The 18,934-nt window shown below is 41.7% G+C and overlaps 1 protein-coding gene across 7 annotated transcripts in view; it reads right to left on the reverse strand.

The window, feature by feature from the left end:
* NRF1 (nuclear respiratory factor 1) overlaps positions 1-18,934 on the reverse strand; it is a 60,200-nt gene that overhangs the window by 24,806 nt on the left and 16,460 nt on the right. For 4 of the 7 annotated variants that reach the window (XM_066592163.1, XM_066592161.1, XM_066592159.1 and 1 more), the window contains 7 exons: positions 18,147-18,405; positions 14,188-14,302; positions 11,426-11,552; positions 8,085-8,225; positions 4,199-4,357; positions 1,617-1,811; positions 649-750 (listed from right to left, as the gene is read on the reverse strand). In XM_066592163.1, the coding sequence (XP_066448260.1) occupies positions 649-750; positions 1,617-1,811; positions 4,199-4,357; positions 8,085-8,225; positions 11,426-11,552; positions 14,188-14,302; positions 18,147-18,393 (1,086 nt within the window). In that variant the 5' untranslated portion in view covers positions 18,394-18,405. The remainder of the gene's footprint in view (positions 1-648; positions 751-1,616; positions 1,812-4,198; positions 4,358-8,084; positions 8,226-11,425; positions 11,553-14,187; positions 14,303-18,146; positions 18,406-18,934) is intronic. The other 3 variants (XM_066592164.1, XM_066592160.1, XM_066592162.1) reach the window with 2 other exon arrangements.

Raw genomic sequence — 18,934 nt, forward strand, 5'->3', positions numbered from 1 at the left:
CTCTGGGCCCGAAGAAGCAATTGGAAGTCCTCATAATGTGGCACAGCCCAAGAAAAACACCACAAGGAAAATTACCTCCCTCCTGCAGATAATTGCGTGCGTGGCCCCCCCTATCCCTGGGGCTGCAAAGGATTCAGACGCATTGAGAGAGCCCAAGAATAGGGATGGGAAAGGACAGGAATAGGGAGTCCCAATACTTACCTTTCCTGGAGGGGAAGGGCCACATGGCATAGAATCAACTCCAGCCTGATCTTTCGCCACATCTCGCCTCTTTGGTGCAGATGGGGAGCCCAGGCATCAGAGTGGGAGGATCTTTGCTGGGGGGTCACAGAAGTTAGTGCTTTTCTGTACCACCTTAACCTTTGGGAGGTAGGAAAGCATCAGGGAAGTTAGTGGCAACCCTAGTGTCCCTCCTTCAGTAGGGTAGTGGCGGAATTCTGTCTGTCACTCTGTGAACCCAAAAAGTCCAAAGAACTTGAGGATCTTGAAGACATGCAGCAGAATGTCTGCCTCCTATGGACACCAAGCTAAAACCGATTGCCTTTTTCCCCACCTACCTAAAACTTTTGCACATTACTGTAGCTCAAGCATATTGCCAGCTTTATGTGGGCATGCTCTTTATACACATTGTGTAAAATTTTACCTTACCTCTCCATCACTGACCGTGGAATAATTGACTTGTGCAACGGTTACAGTAGTTGGCAGCTCCGAAGCATCTGCAAGTGTGGCAACAGTAGCCCCTGTACCGACCTGTAGCAATCAAACAGCCATTAGGTGCCATTATAGGCCATACACGTGTTCACAATTTCTCTTCAGCGCAAAGAAAAAAACTCCGTTTAGGATTAAAAAAAACTGATTTATAACTGAGCAATCTCCCACATTAGGCATATGGCCACAGAGTGGATCTGTGGCGGATTTTCCAGTGAAAAATCTGCATTGTACAGTATCTGCTGGAAATCTGCAGCAGCAAAACCCACACCAAGTGGTGCAATAAAAGTACAATCATGCTGCGAATTTGCTGCACCATACGTCGATATGCTGCAGATTTACAATTTACACAGCAGGTCAATTTCACGTGGATTTTTTTGCAAGTACATGAGGTTTTGTTAAATCTCATCTACTTTGCTGCAACTATAAATGCTGCTGATTTTCCGCAGCAGACCTACCCAGTGTGGACTTATCCTAACTCGTTTGTGCGACAGGTACAAGACATTCTCCACTGGGGTGTTTTAATTCTATTATGATGAAAACGCATTTCTGTGTTTGCAGTGCCATACAGAAAATCAGAGAAAAAAAAGAAGCCTATTGATTGCAGGATTTCCTCTTTTACTAAAGTGGACCTCCAGATGAAGTATTTTATATACACCCAATTTGCAATAACACAATAGGACGACATTAAATTATGCCAATCACCTTAAATTTATTTGACCGGTTACTGCACTGGACAGTACATTAAATTCAGAAATTTGCATAACGTATCAACAATATAAAACAGAAGGAAAAAAATGTACAAAATATATAAGTTAGATAATAAAAAGATATGTAGGAGATTAAATGGAAGCACTTCTGTTAACAGAAAAATTAGGGACCAGTATAGTTTAAAAACTATAGCAAACCTGAATTAGCGACACAGTGCCATCTGGGTTGCTGATAGTCTGTACCACAGTCTGTGAGGGCACGAGGTGTGCAATACCATGTGCAGTTGCCACTTGCTGCGTTTGCTGATCCTCAAATGCATATAACAGATCTTCCCTACCATGCTGCTTATAACAGTTCTTCACTATGGTTCTTAACGCTTGTGTCCAGGAAACCTGCAATATAAAGAATATAGATGGGATTATAAGATTTTCATGTGAAATACATTTTATTACAGACTTGTTTCCTCAACATCACAATGAACATCCAAATTGTAGCTTTCTAACAGTTCTTTGTGATACAGAGTCACAATACCTATAGAGGTCTCTGTACTTCTGCGAGATGCCATAGGTTTATATGGACTTCTCTTTTTTTACCTTTTGGCGTAAATTCACTTAGACCAGCGTTTTATACGTTGGTCAATGTAAAGAATGTTCAAGTGTGAAGTGCACAAAGTTTACCAAGAGACACATGCCTCTCAAACTTGGCAGATGTCTGGTCAGTCCTGGGCACCAGATTGAAATCTACACCAGCTGCAAACAGTAAATTGTAGCTATGATTTGTCAGATGGTGGCGTAAATTCTAGAATATCTGACAGGCATGCCCTGCTCACCTGCTTAAACCATGCCCTGCGGACCTTTATAAAAGTTACGAGTGTGGTGCAAAAGGGCCCAAAAGTTGCAAATTCTGGTGCAGATATAGCATGTGCCAAAATGTGTGACTTTTCTAAGCCAGAGCAAAATGTTTAATAAATGTACTCCACTCAGTCTGTTACAGTATGTCCATCAGATAGAAGCCAATGCAGATTCTATGAATCTATGTGAAACCCTCAGCACGGGTATTGTACAACAGCTGCTTTCCTACCCAATGAATGCTAAGGAGGACTTGTTTTGAAGCAGAAAATACATATGCGTACTTCTCAGAGTTCAATAGGGTGTTCTGTATGTGGTAAGCGAATTCATAGTATTCGAAAACACCGAAGAATACAGTAGCGCAATACTTCACAATTTCAGTTTATATCAGTCAACATTCTGTACTGATGCACACATTTTTCACACAATTATGAACATATACCCTCAGAGCTTCAAGTGACGTTCCTCATTTCAGAATATGTATGCCGAGGTTGGAATGCATGCCATTGATTTAAAAATGTGCATCTACAGAAATCTGTATGCATTCAAAATTGTCACCAATGATATAGCATATGTGAAAGTATTGAATTACATTTTATGCAGTAGTGTCATATGAATATTTGTGCCATGTGCATAGCAAGAAGTGTGTGTACAAAAGACACACATTGTAGGTGAAGGTTTACTAACAGTCTCAGATGCTGAGCGTGCAGCTTTTCCATAATTAGCCTTTGTAAGGTTTTACTGAGAGAGAAGTATCACACATGCTGTATACTTTGAATTGTTCACTTTGTAGGGGATGCCACGCTATATAACATCTTGCTTTGGAATAAATCAGAAGAGCTTGGAAACATCACTTGAGTGTGTCTCACTGTATTCTTTTCCTTTTTGTCACCGTAGCAATGAAATCCTTTTTCAACTTTAATGAAACTTGTCACCGAAAGGACCAAAAATAATAAAACTTAGCTTTTATTGATTTTTAAATAATAAAAAGGCGTCCTTATATTTTCTCATATGTGCTAGAAGTCACACAATAATTAAAAACAGTAGGGCTTAGATATATAGATGAACACTGCTCTGTCCCAAAAATCTCTGCTCATTTTACATCCTGACAGCCTGAGAGGCTGGTCATGTTAGGTTAGCTCCATCCTGAGGAAGCAACCATCTCCAAGGTTGTGGAAACGCGTAGATGGAGAGGGAGGGATAGGTTCCATGGGCCGATTCTCTCCATAAGAACTAATCTATGTGGGGGTTGTATGTTCATCATAATGCAACCCACGTAGACATATACAACTACAACTATAACAGACAGAGTCTTCGGTGACAACTGTATTCTTTTCCGATCTATTGAACAATTAGGGATACCTGATTGAGAAGGCCAAAATACCCCTTGAGTATCACCTAAATTAAGTGAGTACTTTAACACATAGAAGCCATTTCACAGTGAATTAGAACGTATAAGGTCTATATTTTGCTAGTCCATGAAACTGCAACAACTATTCACAGAATACAGGATATTGTAAATAGAGCAATGGAGAAATAAAATTCCTCTAAAGACTTAATATTGAAATCATCATGCTTGTAAGAGGCAGGAATTCAGCTCTGACCGTTTTAAGAAATTGTTTACAAGATTCCCTATGACAACTAGACTGGTTACTGCTTGTAAGGTATATGAGGAGGTAGAAAGGGATCATAAACTACATGGAAGAGTTTTCTGAAAGATATATAAAGCAACAAACAGATAATCAGCTTTCCTTTTCCCTCGTTCCTCCAGACTAACTAGAAGTGGCAGTTTTTTTTGTTTCTTTTTTTACTACAAAATGTTTATTGAAAAAAGTGTAATATGTTTAATACCCCTTAAAAGATTACAAGATGGAAGTTTAAAAGGTGTTATAAGTTGTACAGACTTCATTTAGTTTGATATAATCACTTACCCGCTGTTTCTGTTCTTCGGTTCGGACATCACTGCGCACATTTGCCCATGGGATGTCATCAGGCCACCATACAGGTTTACAACTCTCCTTGCCCCAGCCTGGTTTTCCTCTTCCCGTGGAATATTTCAGCATTTCTGGGATGAATGCACGCAATTGAGCCTGTGTACGCAGGAGACATGATTCAGGTGCTAAAAAAAGGTATTGCATATACATAGCAAAGTTTAAATTAAAGGGGTTGTACCAAAATCTAAAGGTTATGATTTTATCATCAGTGGGGGTCCGGCTGTTGGGACCCCACAGAACTCAAGAACGAAGTTCCTGACTGTCCCCACATGAAAGGAGCAGAGGATGCGAGTGTGGTCAGACCACCACTAATCAGGAAATTATCCCCTATCCTGAGGCTAGGGACAACCCCTTTACCTACTGAATCCAGATTAGTAGTTTGTGTATATATTTGTTATACCCAGGGTCAATTTGGTTTACTCTTTGAACTGGACGAGTTTCTCATTGTAGGAAGAAACTCTGTAGAGGCTCTCTCTTATCCTTGCAAAGCAGAGTCCCTTCTGGTCACTTCAGGTGGGTCTTGAAAGTAAGCCAGATGCAAATTTGACAAGTCTAAAAAAAGGGAAAGCAGGTGAACATTTGTAGGTCCAAATCCAGCATCTCCCCCTCCCCTTCACCTAACAGGGAGAGAGTGTTTACAGGAAGATAGACAGTTTTAATATTCTGTATATTTGCCCCTTATTTCCTTACTGCCTACTCCTAACCTTGGAATATGCTTAATGAACCAATGAGCAGTTCTGAAAAGGAAGTTTGAGACCAAATATAAAACACATTTGATGAGGCCAGCTGTATAGCTTGAATGCACATTTTCCCACATCCCACATGAAGAACACAGACTTTAGAATGCCCTGCACATTATTTTAGGGTTCTATGGTTTTTTTTCTGTTTTTATAATTCTTCCGCATTTGTATGTCATTTTATCTCAAATATTTTATTTATATTTATACATGCTGCTTTTTTATCCAGTTTACTACATCATCAAATATCAAAATAGTTTGAGGTGAATTCCAGACATTTAAAAGGGTTTCATAAATATAGTTCCTTGCTGCAGGCCAAATATTGATATTTATGGTTTCAGTAGTAAGGTTCATTGATACAAGTGCAGAAATAATTACTAGCCCTGTTTAGTTGAGAAGTATAACCTACTTGTTAGCCACAACCTCTGGGGACATGATCAACAGGAGAAGCAAACTGAAACTCAACAACCTCTGTAATTAATCAAAGGGGCAGATGAGTTATGTGAACAGCAGGTAGCTACATCTGCAATCCACACATCAAAACATAGCAGCAAACGCCTTTTTTTACATGCATTCAAATGTGGAGTTTTTGCAGCTTTTTTCCCTTCTGAAAGTGAAAGGGGAAAAAAATTGCTCAGTTTAGAACTGAAATACATTCTTATAGCTTCCTACGACCACTTCTGCAGCTACAACACTAAGGAAATCATGGTCACTGAGATATTCGGTCAGATGGTTGGTCACCTGGCGTACTACATCCTACATGTGAAAAAGGAAAAAAAATTCTACCAATGTAATTCTGCTATTTTGGCTTTTAAGCTGATATGACACATTGTTTACAGAGATGAATTTGCCATTTGCGGTCTATGGTTCACACTAGAGCTTTGGCTTTCATTTATAATGAAACAATGCCAACCAGCGATTACCAGTTCTGGTATTTTTAGACAGAAAGAAAAGCATTGCAGACTGCTGGTGCTTACAGTCTTATTATTATGGGGATTACATTCAAGAAGAAAACTGGGCAATCTACCCAGATAAAGGCTCTGCAGCCATATACAGTGTATAGATCCAACATCACATGCCCTGTTAGACCAGGAGTCTTAAGGCCCATTTACACTCAAAGATCGCTCAAACGACAGTTTGAGTGACAGCTTTGAGTGATCATTTTGCATAAACTATTAAGTAGCTTCTCAGCTACTTAATAACAATTAAGTGTGCAAATGAAGCCTTTGGCTGAATGCAGTTAATAGCCGGAGGGCTCTTATCTGCATTCAGCTCCTTTGTTCTCTGACGGGTTAAATAGCTAAAACAATGAGAACTCAGCGTGCGGTCCCGATAAGAGCGCATGACGATTTTTAGGCTGGCTTGAATTTAACAACCAGCTAGCAGTGCACGATGGCCGCGTATTTAGTCGCAATGATTATCGCTTAAACGATCACTTTAAGCGATTTTTGAGCGATCATCGCTCTGTGTAAATGGGCCTTAACTAGAGATAAGTGAGCGTACTCGGAAAAGCACTACTCGCTCGAGTAATGTGCTTTATCCGAGTATAGCTGTGCTCGGGTCTGAAGATTCGGGTGCCGCTGCGGCTGACAGGTGAGTCGCAGCGGGGAGCAGGGGAGAGCGGGCGGGAGAGAGGGAGAGAAAGATCTTACCTCCGTTCCTCCCCGCTCTCCCCTGCAGCTCCCCGCTCCGTGCCGGCACCCGAATCTTCAGACCCGAGCACAGCGATACTCGGATAAAGCAAATTACTCGAGCGAGTAGTGCTTTTCCGAGTACGCTCGCTCATCTCTAGCCTTAACCTAAAGGCTTACCTTCAAAAATGCTACCTGATCGCAACAGAATGGATCCAATCCATTCTTTGGCTTTAAAATATATGGTTCATGCACAAAAAAGGTTATATGACCACCCCCTCAAGAGCCCATAGTCATAAAAAGATTGAAGAGTACAACAAATAATTATCTCTACAGATCCTTGTGATTCAATCTCCTTATTAGATTTTATGTAAAGACAACTTTGATCAACTGAAATACTTAGTTTATTTTTAATCTTAACTAAAAACAAATTAACCACAAAGTATATTTTTCATATATAACATTATGTGCAGCCATCAATATTCCAGCAGTATGAGAAGACTGGATTTACAGGCCCATAACATGATCACAGCTGTGACTCCCTTAAGACTGCAACGGAAAATAGAACAATTAAGGTTGTGTCACTTGAAGCTCACAACCGGGCTAGTGAGCAACGCACCTGAGCTCACATCTACATGTTCCATTTAATCCCTTCTCCTAATGAAAGCATGTTGGTGAATACTACTAACCCCAATTAATGCAAAAATGACTCCAAGAACAACTTTTAAATAAAATTATAGAAGTTTTGTAAACGCATTCTCTTAAGGCTGCCTTCACACCGACGAGAAAAATTGTGCCATTTTTGCGCAATGTGAGAGTGCAAGAAAATGCAGAATTATGAAACCCATGCTTTTAATGACGTCATTCCCATCTGTGATGTTTTCTATCATGCAATGTTGCGAGATTTGGAAATTTTGGCTAAAAATATGGATGCCAACTCCAAGGGAACTCACTGCAGCTGCTTTATTCTAGCTTCAGGAAAGTGAAGGAAAAGGGGGAAATCAACAGCGCTCACAATGTCAGATGAGGATTATGGAACATTGTCCATGGTTCCCATCTGCAGTCAGCAACGCCAACAGTCTTCCCCTTTACCTTCACTTTTCTGCATCAGTTATGGAGGTGTCAGCACCAATCCATGCGGGGAGAGGCAACAGTTAACAAGCTCCCTTAGTGTCTAGTGCCTGACCGTACAACCTATCAAAAGGCGACAATCCCAGTCATCGCCATTTCTTATTAATTTAGCAATCCTCTGCATTATGGAATGCCTTTTTTTCCCCTTTTTCTAGTTTTGTATCACTTTTGGCTTCAGATAATATTAGGTAATGATTAGACGCTTTTGCAGTATTTGTCAGCATTTTGCATCAACATCTGTAAGCAAAGCCAAAAGCCGTCTTCAGGTGACCAGTGCATGTTTTTGAGGTGTCCATCCTGGTGTGCTGGCAGACTGCTGCTCACCTGAGTCATCTTGTCCACAGACACTGGAATGCCATCTATAGTCAGAGGGGGCAGATCAGAGTTGATGTCTTGTTGGACAGGTGCATGCTCTGCTAACGCAGTTTCCAAGTCCTCCAGGATCATACTCTTATACTTGCGTACCTAGGGGAGAAAGTGGGTGGTAAACAGACATGAGTGCCGCTCTCAGCCTCCCTGTGCTTAGTAACATGACAACCCCAGGGCACAAAGCTAACCGATAGCACCGCTGCCATCTAAAAATACACGGTCCTGTGTGTCTCCGATAGCTGAGCAAGCAGGAAATAATGATGAAACGTTAGGTAATATAAGCAGTGTCAGTAAGAGTGAAGGAATACTATAGGAACATTCAATATTCAAGATGCATTAATACTGAAACTGCCACAAATAAAGACTCTGCAAAAAGAGATGCGGAGTCACTTGTCCTGCGACTATCCTCCATTACCCGATAGCACATCTACATATAGAGAAAACGTCTGGAAATCACCTGCGGCCACTGCTTAGTAAACAGTACGGCAAAAAAGGATTCAGTAGAAACCTTAAAATATTAATAGTTTTAAAAAAATGTACTACTCCATTAGTAAATTCTAAGTGGAGACGGTTTTCCAGTACCTTTATCTATTAGCGAGAGCAAAAAGTGGCTGCAAAACCGTGCATTACACTTCATTGGCCCTGTATAATGCTTCAGGTCTCTGCAGGGAATTAAACACTTGCAGAAAGATTCCAATACAGACAAAAACAGAACACTGGGGGGTCCAGACAGAATACCCTGTAACTAGCTGATAGTCTGAGGGTCCTGCTAACAAAGCATTGTCTTCAGCAAACCACCCCAATCTGTCACTAGAACATAGCATATTAAGATACTCTTTACAGTATGATTTGGGGGAACTGTTCGCCAATAGTCTGCGTACGGTGCGTGTTTTTGACCACTCCCATCCGATGCGGTCTATACTTCAAACTGCTTGTACAATCCATTTTGAGTCATTTCTATTTAAATAATTTGAGCATGTACAAATTTAGGCATTTGCCTTATTTTGATCTAAAAAAGGGTTTTCCAACATGTAGAGAATGGTATTAACCCTTTCCAATCCAGTGTTGGACCTTGTATGACATTCAGAATTCCCTGCATAGCTCCAATATCGGGCGAGGTCCAACACTATGCAGAACAGTTCTCTGATGTCAGAGGCCGGTCTGCTGATGCATATTACAGTATGCAGGACAGCACTGCTGTTACATATATATATGTAGAACAGCCTCAGACATCGGAGAGCTGTCCTGCATAGTGTTAGAAACATGTGCTATACACATTGTCTGCAGTTATAGGATGCCTTTGTATGGCACTGTATTACAAAAGATATCTATCATTAGAGAAATTAAAACTGAAGATCTTTCCAAAGTGAAGCACTCATAACTCACGTTTAAGTTTCAAAAAATTGCTAATGAAAACATCATGACGGGTCATTTTTCGGAGTAATTCCAAGGAATCCACAACATGCTTTCCAACTCAAAATAAATAAGGACTGGAGTGAGTGCAGGTGGAAGGGAAATTGGATTGGAAAGGGTTAAATAAAATACCCAATACTCGCCCTTCTCACTGGGCCTCCAGTCCCTGCGCAAAAACGGGAAAGAAAGATGTCCTTTTCTTGGTTCACTTGACTGCTGCAGCCAGTCACTGGCAGCAGTTATATGCATGAACAGCATGTAACCGCTGCAGCAGTCATGCAAACGCCTGACTGACATCCCTGCTTCCCGATTCAGCAGAGACTAGCGCAAAGGTGACCCTGCTTGTGGTGCTGGACTGGAAAAATAGAGAAAAAGTATAAAGGAGTTATGTTTTTTTCCCCTTTTCTACACCATTGCCTACCTGTGGGCATTTTTGTTTTAAAATAGAAAAACCCCTTTAACACATGTTCAGAAATCCACCGTCACAGCAAGCAGAGAATTGGACATTCCGCAGCAGACTGGGTGGAAGATTCTGTGCAAACATTTGCAATGTTATCCCTACTGATTGCAGTTGTTACCGACCCTAAAACTGGGCGACAGAGCGCGGTGACCATCTTTCTGCGAGAGTATGCAAACTGTAATGGAAAGCGATGGTTTAAAGGTATCTTTAGCGCTTAGTCAGGAAGCCGCCTTCCACCTTTCGGGCACAGTTAAACATTGTTAGAATCTGGGGGAAGGAAAACCAACATGCCTACATGGAGAATATGTGCGACTCCCTCAAGGCGATTTCTGTTTTGCACTATAACCTGTAGCAGTGCTGTGCAAGGGTTTTCTTTTTGCAGAATGAGTTGTGCTTTCTAAATGGTACCATTTGTTGATACATACATGTCTTGATCACTTTCCATTTATTTTTTGTAAGGCGAGAAAGGCTATTTCCGCCATGTTTTTTGTATTCGTTTTAATGGCATGCACTGTGCAGGTTAAATAATGTAAAGAATTTTTTTCTCTGGGTCATTGCAAACGCAGGAAAACCAAAATGTGATTTTTTACCAAATAGTAAAAGTGGTGTTTTAATTTTTTTTTTACTATTTACAAGTCAGATCTAGTCTAGTTTCTAGCTAATGGGGTGTTGATGCATTAGGGCGCCCACCCACTGGCGTTTGCGTTTTCCGTGGGGAAAAAACGCAGCGTTTTCGCCGCGTTTCCCGCGATTTTTCCGCGGCTTTTCCATTAATTTCCATTGACTTTCATGGGTGCATTAGGAGAAAAATAAGGACACATATGCAACTGACAGTTCCTATGTTAAAAACGCAAACGCAACGCAAAAAAAACGCCAGTGGACAGGAACACATGTTATCTCTATGCCTGTGCAGGAAAAACGCAAAACACAAAACGCAGGTAAAAAAACGCCAGTGGGTGCTCGCCCTTATGGGAGTAAAAAAAATCTCAACATCAAGATGGTAACCGACAAGCATCAGACAGGAGGCTGCACTGTGTGGAAGTGGCTGCAGTACATACAGAAGACTTCCAGAGCGCAACGAGCAATCAGATGAGAAGGCAGGGATGGAAAAATGTGTTTTCGCAAGAGTTTCCCTTTAAACTTTGAGTTTCATTCCTTTTCTTTCCAATAATTGCATCAGCACTGAAGAATATAAGATTATTGCACATTAACACACAAAGACATTTACATTTGGTAAAGAATGTATTGGTGAATGTGCAAAGAGAAAACTGTCAGCATCACTTTAGAAGCACGCTATAAGGCCCTGGGGGGGGGGGGGGGGGGGAGCCAAGCCCTTGGTATGAAAACATAGAAGAATAAAAGTTAAATTTGAGGCACAGCTCTAGGTGGCACAAGCTCAAAGAAGATACAGATACACACTCACCACATTCTCCAAAGGTGCCGCTCCAAATACTTTAAAAACAGGGTTGGGTTTGGAAGGAGAAATGCATAGGACAATCGCCTGCTGGCCTACCCGAGTGGTGTACTCATCCAGGGTTGCCCTCAGTTTCCTGGAGACAAAAGAACCATATAAACTCAGTATTAACCCTTTAGTGACAGAGCCTTTTTTGTTATTTCTATTTTTTCATCCCCCCTTTAAAAACAAAATCGTAACTCCTTTATTTATCTATCTACGTCGCTGTATGAGGGCTTGATTTTTTGCGGGACAGTTGTATTTTTCAATGGTATTATTTAATGTACATATAATGTACTGAAAAACATTTAAAATATTCTAAATACAGAGAAATGCTGCTGCCGGGTGTCAGCTGTAAGAAACAGCCGACACCTGGGATGTTTGAAGAGAGATCGCCTTGCGATCGCTCTTCATATACGTCCTGCATCTGCAGGACGTAAAAACACTATAGGACAATCACGAAGGGGTTAAACTACATATTTTGCTAAAGAAAAGCAGCACTGTGTACAAATGACAGTGTGCCAGTGGTCAGGTTCCCAATAATGGAGATATAGTAAACCAGTCCCCCAAGAAGAAAATCACAGCACTTCCAAGTACAGTCCAAAATGCGGTTCTGTAAAATGTAAAATTTATATCATTAAAAGTTTTCAAACAGCGACAATTTGATGGAACGGGAGATTTTTTTTTTCTTAATAGGGCCTCCTGCAGACAGCCAGGTCGGATCCCGCTGTGAGAATTCTCGCAGCAGGATGCAAGCCGTACCCCTGCAGTGACTACCGCAGCTCACCTCCTCCCGGCGTATTTTCCTCTCTGCTATGTGCCGGCTGCCGCCAAGACGGCACATGCGCAGAGCAGAGCCGGGATCTCATAGGTGACGTTTCGGTGCGGGCCTCTGCGAGGCTCATACAGAAATAGGACATGCCGAGAATTGTTTACCACACGTGTTTTCACGCGGTCAAATCGCGGCTGTCTGCATAACATTGCATTATCTAAAACAATCCTATGGCAGCGAACATGGGCAGAAATTCTGCGGAAAATCCCAACTCGGAATTTCCTCCTGTATGCAGGAGGCCTAATTTACCCCCTGCTCTAGATTTGCCAACTCGAAAGTTTACCGACATCTGGATTATGGAGATATTTATCTATTTAAGTATTGGGGTTTATGTGATAATCTGTGCATGTACACATAATGTATGAACTCTGCACATGTTTAACATTTAGTAGGTTTTGTGCACATATGGGTCCTATATGGGTCTGACATTTAGCCACATACATGACGTTATATCGATTAGGCTTAAAAACAAACGGGATTTACAAAAAGCTTATTTGTAGATCGCCATTGAAAATGAGATACAATGTCGAATTTTCACTGGCAGTTTACAAAGAAAAAAAAAGCTTTTTTTGCAAATCACGCTTATTTCTAAGTATCAATCATGTCACCAAGCAAAGTTAATGCTGTCTAAAGCCTCATGTCCACTGGCCCTCATGGTTTCCCCATGCAGAATCATGCAGCGGATTCCACCTGGCCCATAGACATGAGGCCAGAAAATATAATATACTTACCTGTCCGGACGCTGCGGGGCTTTCCTCCGTGGCGTCCGGATCTTCTTTTTTCTGCACAGCAGATGTGCTTGGGACGCCGGCGGTGTGCCAGGTGCATGCGCCGCCTTATTTTTTTTAAACTCCTGCTTTCCCGCGGCACAGATGCAGTGACAGCTGTGTTTGTCCCGCAGATCCAGACAGCTTCCAGTGGCTTCAATGGAAGCCATAGGAGCCGTCCGTGCGGGGGAAAAAAACGAACAAAAATGAAGCATGCTACGGTTGTTTTCCAGAGCATGCGTGCCCAATGATTCCCTATGGGCGCAGATTGCATTCAAGGGAGACCCACGCAGTTTTTAAAATTCAATTTTTGCGGTGGACATGAGGCCTTAGTGTGTGGTGATTATACTTTACATTGAATTTGACACCAGCCGTTCTTTATAAGCAATTCGTCACTCTACACCCAGGTGCTTAAAAAAAAAATAATAATAATTATACAGGTATAGAGGAAAAATGGTTCAGTCACACAGATCTGTTCTGCCAGAGCATTCAGTTAGCCAGCTCCCATAATGAAGCAGGAAAATGGAATCCCTAATGCAGATGCGAACATAACCTTTAGTAAAGCGTTAACAAATTTACAAAAAAGGTATACACTGAAACGGGTGGGGGGAGGCAAGGGGGACACAAATTTCTCTGTAGGTTCAATTAGGAACACAAAAAAGTGTTGAGTATAACACTGTGGGAGAAAAAAAAAGTTAATACAAAGGATACATAGCACATTTCTATAAACCAACCAATCTGCAGTTTTCAGATTTAAAAAAGTCTCTATGAAATTAAAGATGGAAACTGGTTACTTGTAAATCTTCATATACGTCAATTTATATCACAGGAATATAGTATCTGCAATTAAAAGGTCTACCGGGGTTGTCCAGACATTCCCCTCCTTACCTAAGCGGATGTCGGGTGTGGAAAGACACAAGTCCTCACTGGGCAGAACAGCTGCCAAGGCAAGCTTATAACACGAGTATCGCGCATAGGTTCTAATCTAATTAATGGGACTCTGCAAAATGCTCGCTGGGCACGAGATGGTTGCTTCGGAAACTACTGTGCAGCATGCAGTTCGATGACTCCATGCCGATGTCTGATCAAGTGGAAGCTTATGCTTAGACAAGGCCATTCGTGGATGAACTCACCTCAGTAGTCGGGTTTGCTGTCTCTTACGTATGGAAGGGTTAGATTCAAAGATGTGTGGTTTCTTGCGTTTCTTCCCAGTGGCCACTGCTGCTGCAGCAGCCATTCCAACAGGACCTGCAAATAAAAACATACTATAACCTAAAATTTGCTTTATAGCAGTACCAATTAAGACACAAACACTAATACGCATGGTGCAGCGGTCTATTACCAACATTCAAGATACACCTTAACACTGGGGTGCTATAAATGAATCCTCGATGCTTATGCCCAGTACACCCCCACTTATGTGGCAAACATCAGGCATTTCCACAAGCATCACCAAAACGCACAACGGAGTGAAAAGGAACTTTGGTAAAACTATAAAATATGCTTGGATATTCCTTTAAACAGAATCTGTCACCCTCGTTCTGCAGCCCATAAGCTGATTACAGCTATAGGTCTGCTGTATGTGTACCTGTGCAATAGTTTGACAAACTGGCACTTTACTAGTAGCAGGCAGACATAGTTTCTATGCAAAAATTGACACATCTTTCCTGTTTTTGGTGCAGCATAAAAGGTGTCAAATGTATAAGTCTGTGCGCCACCTTTGTAAATTTGGCGCAATTAAAGACTGGCACAATTAAAGAACTGGCGTAGTACATGCCAATACTCATAAATAAGGATCTATATGTATATTTATTAAAGACTTAAAGGGGTTGTCCCGCGCCGAAACGGGGTTTTTTTTTTTTTCAATAGCCCCCCCCCCCCCCCCCCCCCCCCCCCCGTTCGGCGCGAGACAAACCCGATGCAGGGGTTTAAAATAAAAACCGGATAGTACTTACCCGAATCCCCGCGCTCCGGTGACTTACTTACCTTGCGAAGATGGCCGCCGGGATCTTCACCCTCGGTGGACCGCAGGTCTTCTGTGCGGTCCATTGCCGATTCCAGCCTCCTGATTGGCTGGAATCGGCACACGTGACGGGGCGGAGCTACGAGGAGCGCTCTCCAGCACGAGCGGACCCATTCAGAAGGGAGAAGACCGGACTGCGCAAGCGCGTCTAATCGGGCGATTAGACGCTGAAAATTAGACGGCACCATGGAGACGAGGACGCCAGCAACGGAACAGGTAAGTGAATAACTTCTGTATGGCTCATAATTAATGCACAATGTACATTACAAAGTGCATTAATATGGCCATACAGAAGTGTATACCCCCACTTTGTTTCGCGGGACAACCCCTTTAAGGCTGGGTCACATATCAGTTATGTCCAGCTAGTTTTATGGTTGAGCTTGTCACAAGTGATGACATTTCTGTGCATGGCAAAACAAAAAAAAAATGCTGTATGCATAGCTTTTCTGTCCAGCGGGCAGAGACATCCAGTATCACAAATGATCGCTGAATGCCATGAATAACCCCATAGAAAACTGGAAAAAAAATAGATAAAATAGCAGAAAAGCTTAAAGATAAATGATAGGGTAACCGATATTAATAGTCAGTGCAAGTGAAACCCTAATTAAAATACCTTTTATTAAATACTATTAAAGACCAATACCCATTAAAAATAAACTGTGATAAAGCATAAAGAGCTAATACAATGCAATTATATACAAGAAGATTTCACCATCTACTTATGCACAAGCCAAATTATCAGGTGTGCCTCATCAAAATCCTGGGTTACCCTATCATGGTCCCTTGGAACTCCATCAGTGGTGTCCCCTGACGAATGCTAAATAAAAGTTAGGGAGAAACGCCTCAGGGTTTAAAAGACCCAATAGTGTATAGTAGTGGAAAACCACTACGGAGTTGGAGCACTCTTATCAGGGTGCTTGTCCCATAGTTAGGGCAATTTAGGGAGAGTATAAGGACAGTAAAAGATTAATTGGTTGTGAACAGAGTGTTCAATCAAAGTTGAAGATCAGGATACGTGACCTCTTGTCAGCTAAGTAGTTGGTGAAATCTTCTTGTACATGATAGTATATTACCAGGTCTTTATGGTATATCACTGTGTTCAAATAGGTATTGGTTGAGTTTTAAATAGTCTGTCAGTTTCTGCGAGTCCCATAAACTAAACTTATTGGCTCCTAGGAACTGACATGCCAAGTCCACGGAGGTGAGGGTTATACTTCCTTTTCTCGCCATTCCCCCACTGTGTGCTGTCTAAGTTACCACTGAAGGAGTTTGACAAACTACAGGCAAAGAATGAAAACAATAGTTCTCTCACTTTATGCGTGTGCCATGTAGTCCGCAGGATATATTGCAATTGTGGCTTTGACAGCACACAGCAACAGAATGGCAGGACAGGCAAGTAGAACAGTCGCCTCCCCGTACTCAGTACGTCAGCTCCTAGGAGCACATACGTTTAGTTTATGGGGACCATAGGCGATGACAGATTCCCTTTAATGAAAGCTATGCTGTTATTTTAATTAGGAATTGAAAGCATAGAAAACTATGGGATCATTTCTGGCACCACTTGCTTCCTTTCCTTTCGGCCTTTCACTACCAAACTAGAAAGAAGTAGTAGAAAAAAAAGACAAAGACAGACTGATGTATAGGAACAATCCACGATTGTTAAAGTAATGTTCATTTTCATTTATAGGAATTTATGTGATGCAACTACTCCCCCTGCTGGTATAGCTGAGGGGTTTACATGCACATTGCTTGCCGCATCGAACTAGAATGTTTGTAGCTGGAAAGGAGGTGCTTAGACTGTCACTTTATGTTTAAGTTGGGTATTTGCACATTACCCTGGACGTGAAAGTCATCAGCTAGAAGGTTGCAGTTATTGCAGAAATCACACATGAATCTTACTTACCCTATTCATATCAGCCTAACAGAAGTAATATACTCACACTAAAATAAAGCATGGGAATGGGTTACTCATTTTGTTTCTGACTTTTTGATATATAATTTGTATAGTTTAGGATTAGAGGACGCATATGGCGATGGTTTTTGTAGACATTAGCAGTGGGTTGTTTTCTTTATACATTTTTTATTTTATGCTGTAATTTTTTTTTTTTTTTAAACTTATTTTTGTAACTATTTTTTAAACCAACCATGACCCCCATGACGTCATACAAGACCTCTGGTGGTCATTTACATTGTTGTTTTTCTTTCTGCACACTTTTCCACTGTAGCTGGGACATCCACAGGAGCCCCAGTTACAGGGGAAACCATTCCCCTGTTGTGACAATAGTCACTAACAGAGCTGATCAAGGTCTGCTAAGATTCTGCAGCTCTGCTGTAACAGGGGGGCATGCAGTGGTCACGTGATCGCGGGGTCACATAGTGGAAGTAATACTTCCACTGTTTAGTATATAGCACTCGTTGAGCGCCATGTAACTTGGAAAAGAGAAGGCAGAAGGGGTTAAAAACTGCTTCTCCCTTCTCCTCTAGGTCTTCTGCTGTGTCTGACAGCTGACGACCCAACCTGCTCCTCCTTGATTGCAGGAGCAGAGGCTTTAATTCTGCGCCACACATCTGCTATCGGCGGGGATTAAAGCCGAGGAACAATCACTGTATATTTACTGTGCTTGGTTCTTATGAGGTCAAAGGCCGTTTTAAGAATTACTAATTCATCATCAATGGGGAATACTACTATTAAAAGTGAAATTTACCAATATGCTCTCCGGCCCTCTACAGGAAGTATTTCCTAGCTTTTAATGGACCCTTTAACATTTATCCACACATTTAGAGAAATGGTAGTTTAGTACAATGGGTACATGAGCCGCCAATGAAGAGCCAGGGAAAGGAGTTGAATATCACGCCTGTCCCCCATGTTGACGCCCCTGCCCTGATACTGGTTTAGTAGGTGCAAGAATGCTGATGGATGTCTTTAACAACCAATGCTACTCAACTCTACACCACCTTCCAGGCCAACAGGTTTACAGAATCGCAAAGTCCCATTTGGATGGGGGCTGCAGTATTATCCCATGTGCCACAACAATAGTTTACTGCTACTCCTAAAACTTTGCCTCGTACCTGCAGCTGCCAGATGAGCTGTTATTTCATCAGCTGCAGTGGAGTTCAGTATGTCAGAGTCATCATAAGAGGTGTCCTCGGGAGATGATGGAGAATCTTCATCGGCGCTCAGCATACTGTGGTCTGTGTAGGTAGCGACATGGACCTGCTGTACTTGCTGAGCCACAGAGTGAGCAACAGTGTGGGCAACTGTATGCGCTTCAATGGTAGTGAGGTTGTCTGTCTGGGTAACTGTATGATCCTCCATTGCTGCAAACTGCTAAAATAAATCACACAAGACATTAAAGACTGATAATACACATTACTGGAGACATTTTCTCACTAACTAGAACATGCTCTGACGTTACATGGCTACATTGTAATGGCTCACTATGTGTTGTAAAAGCAGCAGGGGCCTCAGCGCAGTAGCAGCATTATATGGTTCCTACAGTGCATATAAGGTGAATGTTGGACTCGATCCTTAGTGATATACTAGAACAGAACATGGGAAGACACACAAAACAGATCTGGCCGTTTAATATCCTGTTCTAGAACACTAGAATGTTTTTTGTTTTTTTTTACTGCATTGACTTTGAACTACTGAAGGAGTCATAAATGACTCCCAGGGCAGTTCTAGTGTTAAGGGCAGCATTTACAGCTACAGTCCAAATTTCTTGTAGCCAAAATGGCATAAAAAGTTTAGTGCCGTTTGGCCAAAAAGAACATTGAAAGAATATAGCAAAATACTTCAAAATTTGCCCTGAGCAACAAGAGAAGCCAAATAATTAAGATTCACCCAACCTGTAACT

This window comes from Eleutherodactylus coqui, chromosome 2 (genome assembly GCF_035609145.1).
Source record: "Eleutherodactylus coqui strain aEleCoq1 chromosome 2, aEleCoq1.hap1, whole genome shotgun sequence".
Classification (NCBI taxonomy): domain Eukaryota; kingdom Metazoa; phylum Chordata; class Amphibia; order Anura; family Eleutherodactylidae; genus Eleutherodactylus; species Eleutherodactylus coqui.